Source organism: Cyrtonyx montezumae, unplaced genomic scaffold (assembly GCF_038088225.1).
Source record: "Cyrtonyx montezumae isolate F1298 unplaced genomic scaffold, pur_monq_1.0 scaffold_3, whole genome shotgun sequence".
NCBI lineage: Eukaryota > Metazoa > Chordata > Aves > Galliformes > Odontophoridae > Cyrtonyx > Cyrtonyx montezumae.
This window is the reverse complement of record NW_027072034.1, coordinates 111,458,359-111,474,337: the sequence shown is the minus strand read 5'-3', so window position 1 is coordinate 111,474,337 and position 15,979 is coordinate 111,458,359. Positions and strand designations below refer to the sequence as shown.

General features: G+C 49.1%; 1 protein-coding gene across 3 annotated transcripts in view; it reads left to right on the top strand.

The window, feature by feature from the left end:
• Nucleotides 1-11,995, top strand: part of MGAT3 (beta-1,4-mannosyl-glycoprotein 4-beta-N-acetylglucosaminyltransferase) — an 84,986-nt gene extending 72,991 nt beyond the window's left edge. The window contains exons 1-2 of one of the 3 annotated variants that reach the window (XM_065742910.1): nucleotides 6,864-7,242; nucleotides 8,456-11,995. In XM_065742910.1, the coding sequence (XP_065598982.1) occupies nucleotides 8,457-9,965 (1,509 nt within the window). In that variant the 5' untranslated portion in view covers nucleotides 6,864-7,242; nucleotide 8,456 and the 3' untranslated portion in view covers nucleotides 9,966-11,995. Of the gene's footprint in view, nucleotides 1-6,863; nucleotides 7,243-8,455 lie in introns of those variants that run through there. The other 2 variants (XM_065742912.1, XM_065742911.1) reach the window with 2 other exon arrangements.
• Nucleotides 11,996-15,979: the final 3,984 nt, after the last annotated feature.

Genomic DNA, 15,979 nt, shown 5'->3' with positions numbered 1-15,979 from the left:
CTGAGCTCCTCTTCTCCACTCTGAACAGCCCCAGCTCCCTCAGCTGCTCCCCATCAGACTTGTGCTGCAGACCCCTCACAGCTCCGCTGTCCTCTGGACACTCTGCAGGGCCTTCATGTCTTGTAGTGAGGGGCCCAAAGCTCAGCACAGCACTGGAGGTACAGCCTCACAGCGCTGAAAAGTGGGAAGAGAGGTGTTACAGCAGCCTATGTGGTGTCTGCTATGGTGTTTTGTCTTCGCTGATGACAACAAGCTCTCTTTCTCCGTAGACCTGCCCTGTAGTCCTCTCTGCTTGGCTTAATCTGAGGATCAGGACACTGCTTTGCTTTGTGAAAGGGAATGTTTGTAAAGAGAAATAAACATATTGTTGAGACCTAGGCCTGCTGCAATGCCTGTAAACAAGATCCAGCACTCTGCAGGAGGCAGAAGAGAGATTTATGTGACCCTGAGCTAAGTGCATTAGGAGGCTTTTGATTTCATTCTGGGAAACTGCCCCTCTTCGTGGTGCCATATGCCTGTTACCGGCACAGAGCCGTTACCGACGATTTGATTTGTGCAGATTTAATCCGAGGGGCTGCCGCGCTGCAGCCAGGAGGATTACACGGGCAGGGGGTTGTCTCTGTGAGCTGGAGCTCGAGGTTCTCTGCAGAGCCCCGTGCCCTTTGCCCAGCCCGGAGGTGGGTGTCTGGGCTGATTCGCTCCTGCCTTGAGGCAAGGCATTGAAGAGCTCTCCGCCTATCAGCGCTCTCCTCCTGAAAATAATAACAAAGTGAAGTGGCAGCGGGGGATCCAGGCGGCACTGTGTCGAGGTCTTGCCTAAGTCTTGAAAGAGGAAATGAGGAACAAAGGCAGAAGAGACAAATAAATAAGGGTCTGTTCTTGGTCCAAGGAAAATTCCCATGGGGTCGTGTAACATTCTTGGGAAGATGCAACGCTCCCGGGGCTGGAATTGGTTTTTGAGAAGCAGAAGGGGGAAGAAGGAGGGAGATGGGGTGTGGGAGGGAATTAGGGGTGGGAAGGAGAAGAGGAGGAGGGGGAGACACCCAGAGAATGCTCTCAGTGTGGAGTCAGGTTTCTCTGGCTGCTCCTGGTGAAGAGGGGTTAATGCTTTCTGCATGGGGTTGGCTGGTCACCAGACATTCAGAGAAGAGGGGGATCTGGGGGCTGCCAAGCGGGGGACCCCTGTGGCCTGGAGGGAGGGGAAGGAAGGGGCTGGGAATGCTCTTCCAAAGAGTAATAGATCAGCTACTGTGGGAAAGTGAGTGCCCTGCCAAACCCCAAGTGGTTGGTGATGGATGAGGGAGGAAGAAAGGCGGGGATGGAGGGCTGGCTCTTCCCTGTAGCTGCTAGGATCTTGCTTCTGCTTTGTGGCCACTCATTATTTATTGTCTTTCTGGAGCTTAATGACTCACCTTCTCTGTCTGATTTGGAGAACTTTTATCCTGGGGATGCACTAACAACTGCCACCGGCCTCACAAATAACCAAAAGCAGCATGGTTTATTCCTGCCTTTGTGGACCTGTGCACTAAGCCCATTGCCGTGGTGTCAGGTGCTTCTTGCTTGCGTGATCTGGTGCTCAGCTCTGAGTCAATCTTGGTTGCTCATCTTGGTGCTGTTCTCAGGATTCTTGACTTGCTCAGCATATGTGGACTGCCTGCCAGGGTCTGCTTTGAAAGCATTTCTTCCAGATCTGTCCTTGAGACGTACTTCTTCCCTGATGCTTCCAGAAAGTGGCTAGCTCACCACAGTTGACTGGGAACCTCCCTGGAGGCTTTGTTAGATGAACCCTGCTCAAAAAGTGACCTGTCCCTTTGCGTGTCTGAGGATGCAACTACGTGATGCAACTAGAGCTTCGGTGAGAAGTGAATAGCTGTCATCTAGGAAGTTTCTGCTGTCAGCCGCTTATTCTCATCCTTAGGCACTTCTCTTGAAGTTTATTTTTAACTCAGATTGGCTGCTGATTTGGATTTCCAATGTGGACTTTCATACTGACAGCTTAGGGGTGGTGAGCTGTGAAGGTGGTGAGTGAGGAGTGAGAACCTATGAAACCACCTCTGTGCTTCTATAATGCACTGCTTGGTCTTTGAAAGTGTAGTTTTTTATCCTCAAAGTGGCCATGTCCTGTCCCTGTCTGCAATACATCGAGACTAGATGGAAATTCTCACATACTTCTTTGATTATCCCATGACCTCCCTGAGGACAGAGGTTGCTTTTGTGTAGTCTTGTCCCTGTTTCCTTTTGGATTCACGATGGAGCATTCTTTTCCTCTAAGATACCAGTCAAAAGGCAATGGGACTAGCAGACTCCATTTTGTGTTCCTGTAACCCCTGCACACGTGAAGCAGAGAGCAGCAGCCAAGGTACTGCATTTGGCTGGGAGAAAGGCTTTGCATCCTCGGGTGTGTGTGCATGTATGTGAGCGTGTGTCCTGGGACCTGATTTTGGGGCCAAGTAGTGATGCAGCCTCCAGAGTCATCACGGTGCTCTTCAGGAAACTAGATGTTCTGAGGAGGCTGAGGAGGAGTCCTTGCAGGATATCAGGTGTAAGTGAAGGAGAGAAGAGCACAAAAGTGCTGTTTTCCCTTTAGTGGAAAGGATGCTTAGCATAGTGGTGCTAAGAAATCAAAATTGTGCTTTCTGAGAGCATCTGAAGGATCAGAGTGTGCTGAGGCATCTCTAGAATCATGGAAATCCCTGTGGTGGAACTGGCTTTGTTTAGAGAGAGAACATTGGTTACAAGGGAGCTTAGTACAACTGGAAGATACTGAGGAGAATATTTCTTAGATTCCCGTGCAGTTAGAAATCCAGCTTGAAGTTTTCTTTAGTATGCAGTACTATACCCTTATGGTGTCCAAGTAGTTCTTGGATAAAATTAAACTGGTGTCTCATAGGCCGTTATTGGATTTCAGTAGAGTTTTTTAGTCGTCTTTGAGCTGATCTTCTTTTAAACCGGGGGCTGGAGAATTATATAATTATGCTGCTATTAGTATTATGGTAGTTAACAGTAAGAACAATCTGTTCAAGTGAAGGGTTTTATAATGGACTCTGAAGGTGTTTAGATGTTGGTTTATTCTGTCAACTTCTGGAAGATCAGTCTTGAGACAGAACACTGTCAACAAAGACCACTTTATCTCCAGGTCCCACATTCTGTTTTCTGGAAGTTGAGAGCTGTGCTGTTGCAGAGCATGTAGCTGTCAAGTTGGACTTGATGCTTCTTGTGCATCCCTTCCAACTTGAGATGTTCTGCGATTCTGTCTTGCTGCAGTTGAAGATGTGGCATCTAAATTAGCCAAGGCTTCCCACTGAAGAGCAAGGGCGAGACACGTGAAAACAGTCAAAACAGTGGAAGACTGCAGAATGTATGGAGTCCAAAGGTACTTCTCCTCTGAAGGGTGAAGAGCTGGGCAGCCACAATATGTAAAAAGATGGTATCTCTACACTGTGTCCATCTTAGTTTCTCCATTTTGGTTTCTTTACATACCAGATCATAGCTGCTGGGTTGGAGTACTTTGGTCTCTTAGAAAAGTGCATAGAGGAGGAGAAACCTTTCTTTTTCACCACTGATGCTACTGATTAGTTGAGGCACTGCAAAGCCTTGTGCACAAACTCAGGGTTTGTGGTTGCCATGTATGGCATGTGTTCCCCTCCAGTGGGAAAGGGAAGCAGTGCCTTGATTTCTCAGTTGTATTCTGAACAGCCTCACCTTGCCCTTGTATAGATTGACCCTTCAGTTTTCTTTTTATATCCACCTTTTTTCCTGCCTTGATGACTCCCTTGATGAGCTCCCTGCCTTGGTGAGTGGATGGCAATTCTGGAAGCCAACTTCTGCGGTAATACCTAAGAGCAGACACCTTGTCACAGAATCATGGAATCACAGAAAGGCTCAGGTTGGAAGAGACCTTGAGGATCATCCAGTTTCAACCCCCTACCATGGCCAGAGCTGCCAACCAGGCACTAGATCAGTTTGCTCAGGCCCCATCCAGACTAGCCTTGAGCGAATGTTTCATCTTGCCACATTATTGAAAGGGAAAGAAGATAATTACGACAGGGCCTGGTTCTCCCCTTTGCCTGACCTTACTGGAAGGGTAACGGTGCTGATGGCTCGCTCCAGCTGGCTGTGCTGGCAGTGAGTCAGTGGCACCTTGTGGTCAATTGCCTCAAAGCTGCAAAGGAAATGCATAGCACCTGGTATTGCTGCTTTGCATTAGCGCTGTGTAATGAAGGTGACAGAAGAATGCTGTATGCCATCCTTGAGATGTGGATGGAAGTTGATATGGGCTTGCCTGTGTTCAAACCACCTTGTACTGTGACCCTGCCAGAAACTTCCTGCTAACATCATTGTAGCTCACAGTCTCTGATAACATCATGGCACCCTTCACGTGAGGGATAATGCTGAGCCCTACTTACCTTCTGCTACATTCATGCTTCTCTTCACTTTCCCTGCTGCCCAGCTTTGTAGGATAATCTTCTCTTCTTATCCTTAAGCAAAGCGCAGCCTCGCTGTTCTTCAGCTTGTTCTGTTTCTATTGCAAATAGTAGTTCTTCCTTCTGTTGCTGTTTGCAGATCAAAAGTGGTTTGAGATTTTAGTGTTTTGAGATACTGTGACCCTGCTGATGTGTGATGCTCTGAGAGTGGGGGAATGAAGGGTAGTCTTATCGCTGAAGAAGTGCTAGTACCCCAGAGGCTGGTTATCGTGCAGCCAGTGCCCTGTTGTATGGCCCCTTGCCAGCATCCTCCAGAGGAGAACATTAGAACTGGTGAATTGCCAGCTCTTAGCTGTGTATATCTTTCTCTGGCTCCTTGAAATCAGGATATGATTTCAGGATGGTATAAATCAACTGGTCACTTGATATAATGGCAAAGTAAGACTGTAACAGGTGCCTGGGGATAACTCATATGCGTACTGCTTCTAGCTTTCCTCCTTTGAAAGCCATTCCCTTGCATGGCAGAGACGTATCTTCTTCAAGCAAGGAAATACCAAGGCTGTCCCTTTCAAAGAGGCACTTTTGCCTCCCCTTGCTGAGACTAAATGCTCCTGAAGCTGTTTATAACTGCATGTTCCCTAACAAGCTTTGTTTAAAAGGAGCTGGCTGTCCACGCCCTTCCTAGCTTTTTCTTCTGCTTGCACATTAAAGCTTTATTTTTCATGCTGTTGTTTTTAACCTGACAGTAACTTGATCTCTCTTCACTTTTTTTTTTCCCCTCCTCACTCAAAATTGTCATAAGGGAAATTTCTCCTCTTGCTCTTTTCTGTGTTCCCTGTAACTGATGGCTGCTTTGTGCCAGAGCAGCTGGGGTTCCTTATGACAAGCTGAGATGTCTCCCTGCCCAGTACCTCCTTCCTCGTTTCAGCTACACATAAATGTTCTGGGTGGGGAAGGTGGGTAATAACGCTTTCCTTCCCTGCTGGCCTTTGTCTCCAATTAGCCACTGCTCAAAGTACATTTTTTCCTGCAGTGCTGATCAGATGATACGGGAAAATATATGTGACGGATGGCTGTCGGCATCTCAGCCCACCCAGGGGTGGATGAGCTTTCCACTCCCTGGCAGAGGAATCCCTGGCACGTGAGAATGGAGGTGGTTCCGGGGGAAGAGGTTTCTGAAGAGGACGGGGCTTTATTCTTTGCTTCCCTCCTTTTAAGAAGGAGGAGTGGGTTCATGTTCCCACTCCTTCACAAAGACTACTGAGCAGTGAAACTGCCTCCTGGGAAATGTCGGCAGCAGAACAGCAGAGGGTACTGCAGGGCCAGCTTGTTTTGGCAGAGCTGCAGGCCAGGCTGCGATAACAGGGAGGCAGTGCAGCCATGCAGGGGCTGAGGAGCTGCAGAGCCTTATGCTGAGCCTGACGGACAGTGATGTATACAAATGTCAAGTGAGGAAAATAAGCTTTGCTTCCTCAAATTGTGTGTCCTGCTAGGTTGACATGGCGCACCAGAGCCCAGAAAGTGAAGCAGTTTGTTAAATGTCAGGAGCTACAACCTCTGTTAGGGAGTTTCCTGTGGCATCTGGAGCATTGCAGCCATCTGGGAAGAAGATGGAGACTCCTTCAGCACTTGTCCTCTGTGTTGGGCCACCTCAGAGAATGCTGGCTGCTATGCATTTGTGTCCTATAGGAGCTGGAGCTTTACAGAGCATGGCAGTGTCATCTCTTCTCACCTGAGCCTCAGTGACCTAATGGAGGCAACACTTTGGAGAAAGTACAGGACTCTCAACTGGAGAGAGCTGCACTAATGGGATGTCTTCTAGCAGCCTCTGCTCACTGTTTTTCTGGATTCCTTGTGCTCTTCTCCTCCCCATACCTCAGGATGGAGCAAAACTGGTGATGTAGAAGGAAGAGGTGCCAGGTACTCCTTCTTGATACTGTGAGTGATTCTACTGCTCCTGAAAGACATTAACAAAGACTTTAAGATAAATAAAATACCCTTGGCTTAAAGAGATGCCCTTGGGTTTCTAAAGCCTTTTGCTTTACCTCCACGACAAACGCATGAACAAGAGCAAGATGGTCCTTTACAGCTTCAGAGAAGGGAACAGTTACCAGGCCTTCCATCGCTGGATCACCACAGAGGTGGCCTCTGATGAGCTAGGCCACAGCCGAGCTGTGGTGTGTCCCTCCACTGTCCTGTGTTGAAATATATCCAAAGAAAATCCTGTAACTTTTCCATTGGCTTCAGGCTTGCACTCTGTTTTTACAGTGGAAAAATCCCATCTACAAGGGAGTCCTTGTGCCACAGCCAGAATGCAAGAGATGGCACTGCCTAAAAAGGCACCAGCGAAGCTTCTAGAAATGCAGCTGTGAGATATGAACATGTACAGCGCTTCTATCAAAGTCCATGTTGGAGCCCTCAGTAGGCAGATATGTTTTTCTTTGAGTGGTTGCCATCTGCCGAAATTTATGGCTTTTCCTTTCAGCATTAATTTCTCCCCAAGTTAATCAGTAAACACGACCTGTTGTATTTCACTCGTTCCCCTTGGGTGGGCTGGGTGCTTCTCCACTCTGCTCCCATCCAGGATGCACGTGGGCTGCGTGGAGTGCAGGGGTGGGAAAGGGAAGCAGCCTGGCATGGGGCCAAGGGCTTGGGCCGCCTCCTGAGTGCTGCATGGGGTTTATAAGTGATGGTATGGGATGTGGTACACCTGTCGAGGAGACCTTTGGCCGAGGGAGGAGACGCTGAGGCATATGTGCAGGCGTCATAGCATGGTGGGGAGCTGCTATTGAGGAGCATACGTGTCAGGAGCAAGCTGGTGGGTTTCCTGGGCATGGAGGGTTTTATGCTTTTGGGGGAAGAGCCTCCACCTTGCCAAGGGTGTTTAGGTCACCTTGTTCCCTTGCCTGTTTGCCTCAACCGTTCCTAGGCGGCAGCATGCAGCTGCCTTTTCTTGTTCTCCCTGGTGGAGTGTTGGGTGAGGTTGGGTTTTCTCTTCCTTTTTTTGGTTGTTGTGTTGTTATTGTTGTTTTGTTTTTTGTTTTCTTTCCCCCTTTCTTCCTCCTTCGGGAGTGTAGTCTTCAATCGCTTTTCTGCCTGACAGCAGCTCTACACTCCCAGCATGGACTGGCAGAGGGCAGGTAGTACAGGGAGAGGATGAAGGCTGTATTGTTTTTACTGCTTGGAGGAAAGGGCTGAGCGTTGCTGGCTCCTTGCTGGCTTGACGTGGATCCATCATGACAGCACTGCATTGCCAGCTGAGGCAGCTAGGTGGTTTTTATAGCTACCTTGATCCAGATGCAAAGAAACCCTCAGCATCTGGTCCACAGAAGATGAAAAGCAAAGAGAGACAGCTAGAAACATAGCGGGCACAGAGGGATGGGAGGAGAATAAAAGTGAAAATCTTAATTCTTTTTCCCAGTTTCCCTTGTCAAACTTGGCTATCATTTCTTAGGAACAAGGGGTTTTTAAGGTGTGTGTTGTGAATAAACACTGGAAAGATATGAGAAGCATAGGTGTTTTCCTGGTCCTGGCAGCCTGGCTATGAGCTCGATCCCTTAAGACTGCCTTTCTTATGCTGGCTGGGTTTCAGCTGCGTACCCTCTATTCCCTCTCGTCCTTTTTACTCTCCTGCTTTCTCCATCTTCCCTGATTCAAGGCCTGTGTTTATTTGTACCCATCAGTGAGTGGGGACAAATGTTCCAAGTGCAGTGCCTCACTAGACAGGGAACTCCTGTTGTTGTGGATTTCTCATCTTTCTACCCTATCACTAGCACCTTTCCTCTCTTTATGAGGTTGTAAAACTGTAACTGCTCTAGAGGAGGTTCAGCTTGGTGCAACCCATCCAAAGCAATAGGCCTGCTAAAAATGTCAGTGGATGGGGGATTTGGTTTGGGTTCAAGTCTTCATGGATGCATGCTGTGTTTGGAGCTTCTTTCTGGCATCCCCAACCTATTTTCCTACCACTGGTAAGCTTTTTTGCACCCTGGTAAATCCTGAATGTGACTTTCCTTTTCATGGCTTTTCCACAGGATGAAGATGAGACGCCATAAGCTCTTTCTGACTCTCTGCATGGCTGGTCTCTGCCTCATCTCCTTCTTGCACTTCCTGAAGGCCCTTTCCTATGTCACCTTCCCCCGGGACCTGGCTTCACTTAGTCCCAACCTCGTCTCCAGCTTCTTCTGGAACAATGCCCCCGTCACGACACAGGTTAGCCCTGAGCCGGGGGGTGCAGAGTTGCTCCGCACACCCCTGTACTCCCACTCTCCCTTGCTCCAGCCCTTGCCACCCAGTAGAGCCAGTGAAGAGCTGCACAAAGTTGAGTTTGTGCTGCCGGAAGACACGACGGAATATTTTGTCCGAACCAAAGCCGGTGGTGTCTGCTTTAAACCGGGTACCAAGGTATTGGAGAAGCCAGCAGTGGGAGGGCGGCCGGAGGAGCGTGCGGATGGTGCAGCCTCAGGGCGGCCTGCTCGCAAGCCGCTGAGTGCCGGTGGGACCAAGCGACGCAAGTGGGTGGAGTGTGTGTGCTTGCCGGGCTGGCACGGCCCCAGCTGCGGCGTTCCCACCGTGGTCCAGTACTCCAACCTTCCCACCAAGGACCGCTTGGTGCCACGGGAGATCCCCCGGCGGGTCATCAATGCTATCAACATCAACCATGAGTTTGACCTGCTGGATGTCCGCTTCCATGAGCTGGGGGATGTGGTTGACGTCTTTGTGGTGTGCGAGTCGAACTTCACGGCCTACGGAGAGCCACGGCCCCTCAAGTTCCGCGAGATGCTCCTCAACGGCTCCTATGAGTACATCCGCCACAAAGTGCTCTATGTCTTCCTGGACCACTTCCCTGCTGGTGGCCGCCAGGACGGCTGGATCGCCGATGATTACCTGCGCACCTTCCTCACCCGTGATGGTATCTCTCGCCTCCGCAACCTGCGCCCAGATGATGTCTTCATCATTGATGATGCTGATGAGATCCCAGCCCGCGATGGTGTGCTCTTCCTCAAGCTGTACGATGGCTGGACGGAGCCCTTCGCCTTTCACATGCGCAAGTCTCTCTACGGCTTCTTCTGGAAGCAGCCAGGCACCTTGGAGGTGGTCTCAGGCTGCACTATGGGGATGCTTCAGGCTGTCTACGCTACCGATGGGATCCGTCTGCGGCGCCGTGAATACTACACCATGCCTGGCTTCCGGCAGTATGAGAACAGTACAGGACACATTCTGGTGCAGTGGTCGCTGGGCAGCCCCCTCCACTTTGCTGGCTGGCACTGCTCCTGGTGTTTCACCCCAGAGGGGATTTACTTCAAACTGGTGTCAGCCCAGAATGGGGACTTCCCCCGTTGGGGTGACTATGAGGATAAACGAGACCTCAATTATATCCGGGAGCTGATCCGAACTGGTGGCTGGTTCGATGGTACAACGCAGGAATATCCGCCTGCTGACCCTAAGGAGCACATGTATGCTCCCAAGTATCTGCTCAAGAACTACCAGCAGTTCCACTACTTGCTGGAGAACCCATACCGAAAAGTGGAGGGGGCTGGTTGAGACCACTAGGACTCACGTGGGAAATCAGAACTTCAAGACAAAGGGAAAGAGTCGGGTGTTTGTCTGTTCCTTTCTTTTCTGTTTTCCTTGATTCCAGGTTGGGTGTGCCATTTCTCCGTGGTCTCCATCCTCTCTCCCTCCTCTTCTTCCCAGGGTGATGCCTGGGGACAAATTCCTCAGCCAACTGAAGGGAGACCTGGGCAGGAGGAGGGGAGAGGTGTGGGACCTATGGCGGTAGTGTAAAGACCTCCCTGCTTCTCCTGGACCTTTCTGCTGGCTGGAGAGAATTGCTGCATCCAGCTGGTGGGTTTTCCTCCTGGGGAGGCTGGGACAGTCCCCTGAGGAGAGCGGGCAGCTGTTCCCATCCACCTTCATCTGTCATGGGTCAGAGCAAGCACAGATGTGAGCCTGAGCTGTTCAGTGAGCATGTGAGTCAGCAGGCACAAAGCGATGTGAGGGGTCATGTGTGCAGATGTGTGTCACAGGCATTTTTTGGATGAGTGAATGTGCAAAAGCATCTCAGTATGCATTTTTTTTATACCTCTATGTTCAAAGTATTTTGGGAAAGGCAAATCCTTTGCTTCCAAGGTGCTCTTCCCAACACACTGCCTCCTCCCACAAATTCTGTATACCTGTCCAGGGCTCTCTTGGCCTGATTCTGTACCAGACCTGAAGCAGGCAGGTGGGAAGCAGAGAAGAAAGCTGATTATTGTTTTAATTTAATTTTAATTTTTCTTTTTCTTTCTATTTAGTCCTTTTTCACCCTGCCCCCACAACACTGCACTGGCTTGCTCCACAGGAGCTGAAGCATCTTCCCTGCAGCATGTGCTTTGTTTGGGTCTGGGATAAGCTGCAGGGGACTATATCAGATGGTGGGAGTATATGTTTACAAGTGCATGGTTTCCTATGTGCATGAATGCTAACATGCATGGTTTTGGTATGCACGTGGGTGTTTGTTACTGGTGTTGGGAGGGGAGGGGTCAAAGTTGGTCTTGGGTGGTGTGTGTGTTTTCAGGAAATGGTGAGATTTATAAGCAGTGATCTGCCTTGTCATGGATGACATTTCGGGGAGAGTATCAGCTCCACACAGCAGGGTGTGCCATGTGGAGCTGTTGCATGCCTCTCTGTCTGCCTTTGCACCCCTGTGGGCCGTGCCTGCTGCAAGGATGCTGTTCACACGTGCTGGCTATTTCCTCTTGCCATGGGGGAAATGAGAGGAGAAGGGCAAAGCTCTGAGTCACCGATGGGTGTTGTGGGGAAACACAAAGCATGTCAAGGCACAGGACCCATTGGGAGCTTGTGGAGAATGGGGTTGTGGGTAGACTGGGGCCAGAAGACTTTTCTGGGACAGTCATGCAATCCACAGCCTGGGCTGGGCAGATGAGGCCATGCAGAGTAGAGGAGATGTAGGATGACGTTCCTTGCAGCTGGTGGGTCAGTGTGCACGCAGAGTTGGCCACTGATGGCTAGTCAGGATCTAGCCTATTGCTGTAGTGGATTGGTTCTGCTCATTGAGGAGGAAGATTGGCATCTCCACCCTCACCACCCTTTCTTAGCAGATGGCTTGACAGGGTGCCCAGAACCCTCAGTGTGATGGGAAGAGGAAGAAAAACATGAATGTGCTCTGTTAGTCTTTCAGTGGAAATATTGGCTCATCTTCCAAACAAATAAGTGAGGATCATGTGAAGGAGGAGAATGTTGTCATAACGAAGAGTGACCCGGACATCAGGCTTGCTATGCTGGAGCAAGAGGGTTTCCAGTGTCCTCAACTCACTCCATCAGGGCTTCATGTTCCTGTGTCATCCATCCCATTCTCTCCATTGTGCTCCATTCCTATCTTTGTGTCTCTCCCTCCCTCTATTCACCTCTCTAGAGAAGTGAAAAACATCAGGAAAGATAATTTGGTTCTCAAAGAATGACATTTGAACAGAAAGATGAATGTCGTTTTTCTGATTTAACTGAGTTGGAGTTCATCTTAGCTCTTTCCCCATTTCATGTGCTGTAATACCTGCTTGGAAGAACCGAGGGATCCCCTCTTTTCCTGTGTTGTTTTTTTTTTCCCGTTTTTTTCTTTCTTTTTTTTTTTAATTTGTTTTGCTTTTAATATATATATATATTTATGTTGCTGTTTTCCCCTGTGATGTGCCTCTCCCAAGGAGAGGAAAGTCCCTTTGCAAACTAAGCAGGCTTGGTGGGTGGAATGCTCTCTCCTCAAAGAGAAGCTGTGGCTCAGCCGAGCGGGGGGGGAAATCTTGCCACGATCACTGGGAGGCCTTAGGCAGGGGGAGACTGTAGAGAAATCAGGGATCAGCTGAGAAAGGAGTCAAATTTAGCAAGACTAGAGCTATAGCACTGAGGCTGCTGCATGAGAGTTTTCCCCAGAGATAGCCAGAGGAGAGTCCAGTGTGTTAACATGGGCAATTTGGTGGCAGAAACTTGAAAAATAAAAAGGGAAGAAGCTATTAATCTAGGACCTACATTCAGGCATTGTCTTACTTCTGTGACAGCATCACAAGCCTCACTCCTGAAGACATAAGAGAAGTTGGTCTTTGCATGGTTGCTTTGGGAGCAGCAGAGCCCCATGAAGAATGGGCTGAAGCGCACCCGTGCTGAGGCTGCACCACTCAATCTGCAGTGGGAGCAGCCTCTCCCTTCCTACTAGCCTTTCCCATACATGGGCTCCTTCGGGGATTTTCAGTGCATTGCAAGTTGTGTTTTCATCACTGGGGTATGGTTTTCATCTCAAGAGATTCAGATAAGCCATAACTGCAGTTATCAGCATCTCCTATTCCCAAAGTTCAGGCCCTTCCCTCCCCTCTCCTCTGCTATTTTCTCCATTATTCCACTCCTTTCCCTTCTGAGAAGGTCCCACTGGAATGGGGCGAGAGCAGCACTGGGGCTCTTCTGCACAACTCTAACCCTGCCCACCTCCTGGATGTCTCCATTTCCTGATTCTTAGGAAATCAAATTTAAAACAGGCTTCCGTTATGGATGGAGGAAGGCACTTCACAGCTGAAGTACATTCTTTCTTTTTCTTTCTCAAGAATCATCCAGTGTTTTGATTTAAGGCCAAACCAGTTAATGTTCCTGTTGTTTCTGTAAGCCCCGTGTTTATTATCCTTAGGGAGTTGGAGTGCTTGTCGTTAAAAATCTTCCATCGCCTCCCTTGAGGGATGGGGACAAGCATGATGACTTTTGCACAGTGATTTCCCAAGGTGGTGACTTGCCCTCTGTACAACCTCTCTGCGCCCAGGATACAGGACAGCCACCCCTGCCTGAGCCAGACAATTAAGTTTGGAATTGGGAGAACTGAAAACCAAATCCCATTCTGCCCTAAGACTGGTTGTTGCAGCGAAGCCATGAGCCCAGTGCCTTTCTGGGACCAACGTTGTCCATAGTTGACCAGCCTTTCCCCACAGCTGTGCTTTTTCTTCCCCAGAACCTTTCCACCTTCAGATTAGTTGGTATCAGGAAAGGCCGGGTAGATGAGGCAGCACGTGGCATCCCTATACTTTGCTTTTCTTTCTGCCAACTCTGCTTGACTTCCTTTGTGCCCATGTGTGGCTTAGGGGTGGGGAGCTTCCCTTCCTCCCAGGTGAAGGAGAGTATGTGGGCTAATGCCTCTTTCCCTCCAGAAGAATAAGGGCAGTGAGGCAGTGCAGTATCCAGTGAGGGATGGGATGGTGTTGTGCCTGCATGAAGGACAACACACTCAACAGTCTGCTCTCTCTGTTGCTTTCTCTAATCCCTGTGTCCTGCTGAGGTGTTTGCTGTTGTGCAGCTTGTTCTTTGTGCCTCTGTGCTAGACAAAGGAAGGGGGCCTTGTGGCCTCCAGGTAACATACAAGTCAGGGTGGGGCAGTGTCAATGCAGAACAGGTATTTGTTCCCCTGGTGCCTCTTGGTGTGTCCTTGTGGGGTGGCAGTATCTCTTCCTGTCCCGCTGCTCCTGCCAGCACCGCGTGGCTGCTATGCCTCTGCACTGTGAAGTCGTGTCAGGAGTCGCTCCTGGTCCTGTTAGCGAACACTGGTGGTGAAGAGGGAAGGGATGGCTCATCCTGGCCTCACTGACCTCAAGCCTTGGTGAGAAGGGAGGGAGGTATGGTACAGTGATCCCAAATCCCTCTATTGCTGCATTTCCCCTATCCACCAAAAAATATCCTTCTGATTTCTGAGACTTTGGACGAATCTGCTCTTATTATTGAAAAAGAGAGGGAGCTGGAAGTGTCAGGAGAAGCTCTAATCCAGCACCAAGGAGAGCTGTTCCTGTTGCAATATACCAAAAGCTGAAGCATTGGGAACTACAGATAATGGCTTAAAAAGGGATCTGAAATGCTCTGAAACTAAGAATCAAAGCCACTGTTTTGTTGTTGTTGTTGTTGTTTTGTTTTGTTTTTCCTTCCTGTGAGGATGATGATGCATAGTCATCCTGGAGGAGGCCCAGAAGCACTGCTGACCCTGGGTTCCACCTGGACCTGCTGGTGATGTTGCCATTGTGGTGGCCCGAGGACACTGTATTGGCAAAAAAAATGCGTGGACTTGCCAAAAACAATTAAAACAAACAAAAAAAGAATCTGCAAAGCTCCTTTCCACTCTGTAATTTATAAACAGCAAGTAATAATGAACTTTTTGTAAGGATAAATCAAATGTACATTCTGAAATCATTTTCTCTGTAAATGGTTGGATTTCATTTCACCCTTAAAGGGATGCTTAAAAGGAGGAAATAATAATAATAAAAAAATAATTATGAAGGCTGAAAGGAAACCAAGGCATGTGTGTGGCAGCTTTTGTTTCTGAGCACGAAAGGTTTCTGCTTCCCCCCCTCAGTGGGGTGAGGTTCATAGGAGGGAGGTTGAGGGGCAGCTCCACTGCTTTGAGGGATGACTTCTGATCCTGGGTCCAAATCAACCCTATTCTGCGTGTCAGGTGAGTACATGTGGGGATGTGACTGGGGAGCACAGCATCACCACTTGCAGAATGGTCACACAGTCACACACCACCATCCCCCATCCCTTCATGTCCTTCCTTTCAAATGAAGCTGTGGAAAACCTGGAGCCCCAGCTGAAAGCTTCCCACTACAAAAACGTCTCACTGGTGGCTGATTTTCTGTGCAGTCCGTGAGAGAGCATGACCTCCTTGGCTTACTTGTAAAGCCATCTAAGGTAATTCTGGCTGTTCCCATTACTCCCTGCCAAAGCCTGGTCCTGCCCTGAATCCTCCTGAGCACCTGGTCCCAGCAGTGGCTTTGGCAAGGGACTTTCAGGAGCTCGTGTGCAACCTGCAACTATTTAATTTTTTAGTGTTTTTAAGTGCCTTGTGCTTCGAGTTTGTTCCTGCTCTCAATGAGAAATAGCAAAAGTAAACATTATTGGCTATTTTCCTTACGATTTTTAGATCAAATCACAGAATCATTAAGGTTGGAAAAGACCTCTAAGATCGCGTGGTCCAACCTCCAGCCCACCTCTACTGTGCCCACTGACCATGTCCTCAGTGCCACATCAACACGGAGGAACACCTCCAGGGACGGTGACCCCACCACCCTCCTGGGCAGCCTGTGCCAGCACAGCACCACTCTTTCAGAGAATAAATTGTTCCTAATGTTCAGCCTGAACCTCCCCTGGTGCACCTTGAGGCCATTCCCTGTCATCCTATCACTATTACCTGGGAGAAGAGCCTGACCCCACTACAACTTCCTTTCAAGTTGTTGTAGGGATCAACATTCATTTCCTCTTCTTCCTCTCTTCTGCAGCCCTCTGCTGCTTTTATTTTCCCCCTTGTGAGAGGCTTTCAATCAAACTGGAATTTCATCATCTATCACTGATGACTTACTGCTGCTTCTGCCCTTCTTCCTGGAGCAGAGAGCCTGGAATGAACACACACTCAAAAAATTAACAGATAACATTTTATATGAAGAATTTTTAGCGTTCCTACTGGCTGCTGTATTTTTGCACCCTAATAGGTGGAATCTAAAAATAGATGGTCACCGAAAAGTCTGTGAACTTGCAGGTTTTCAAGA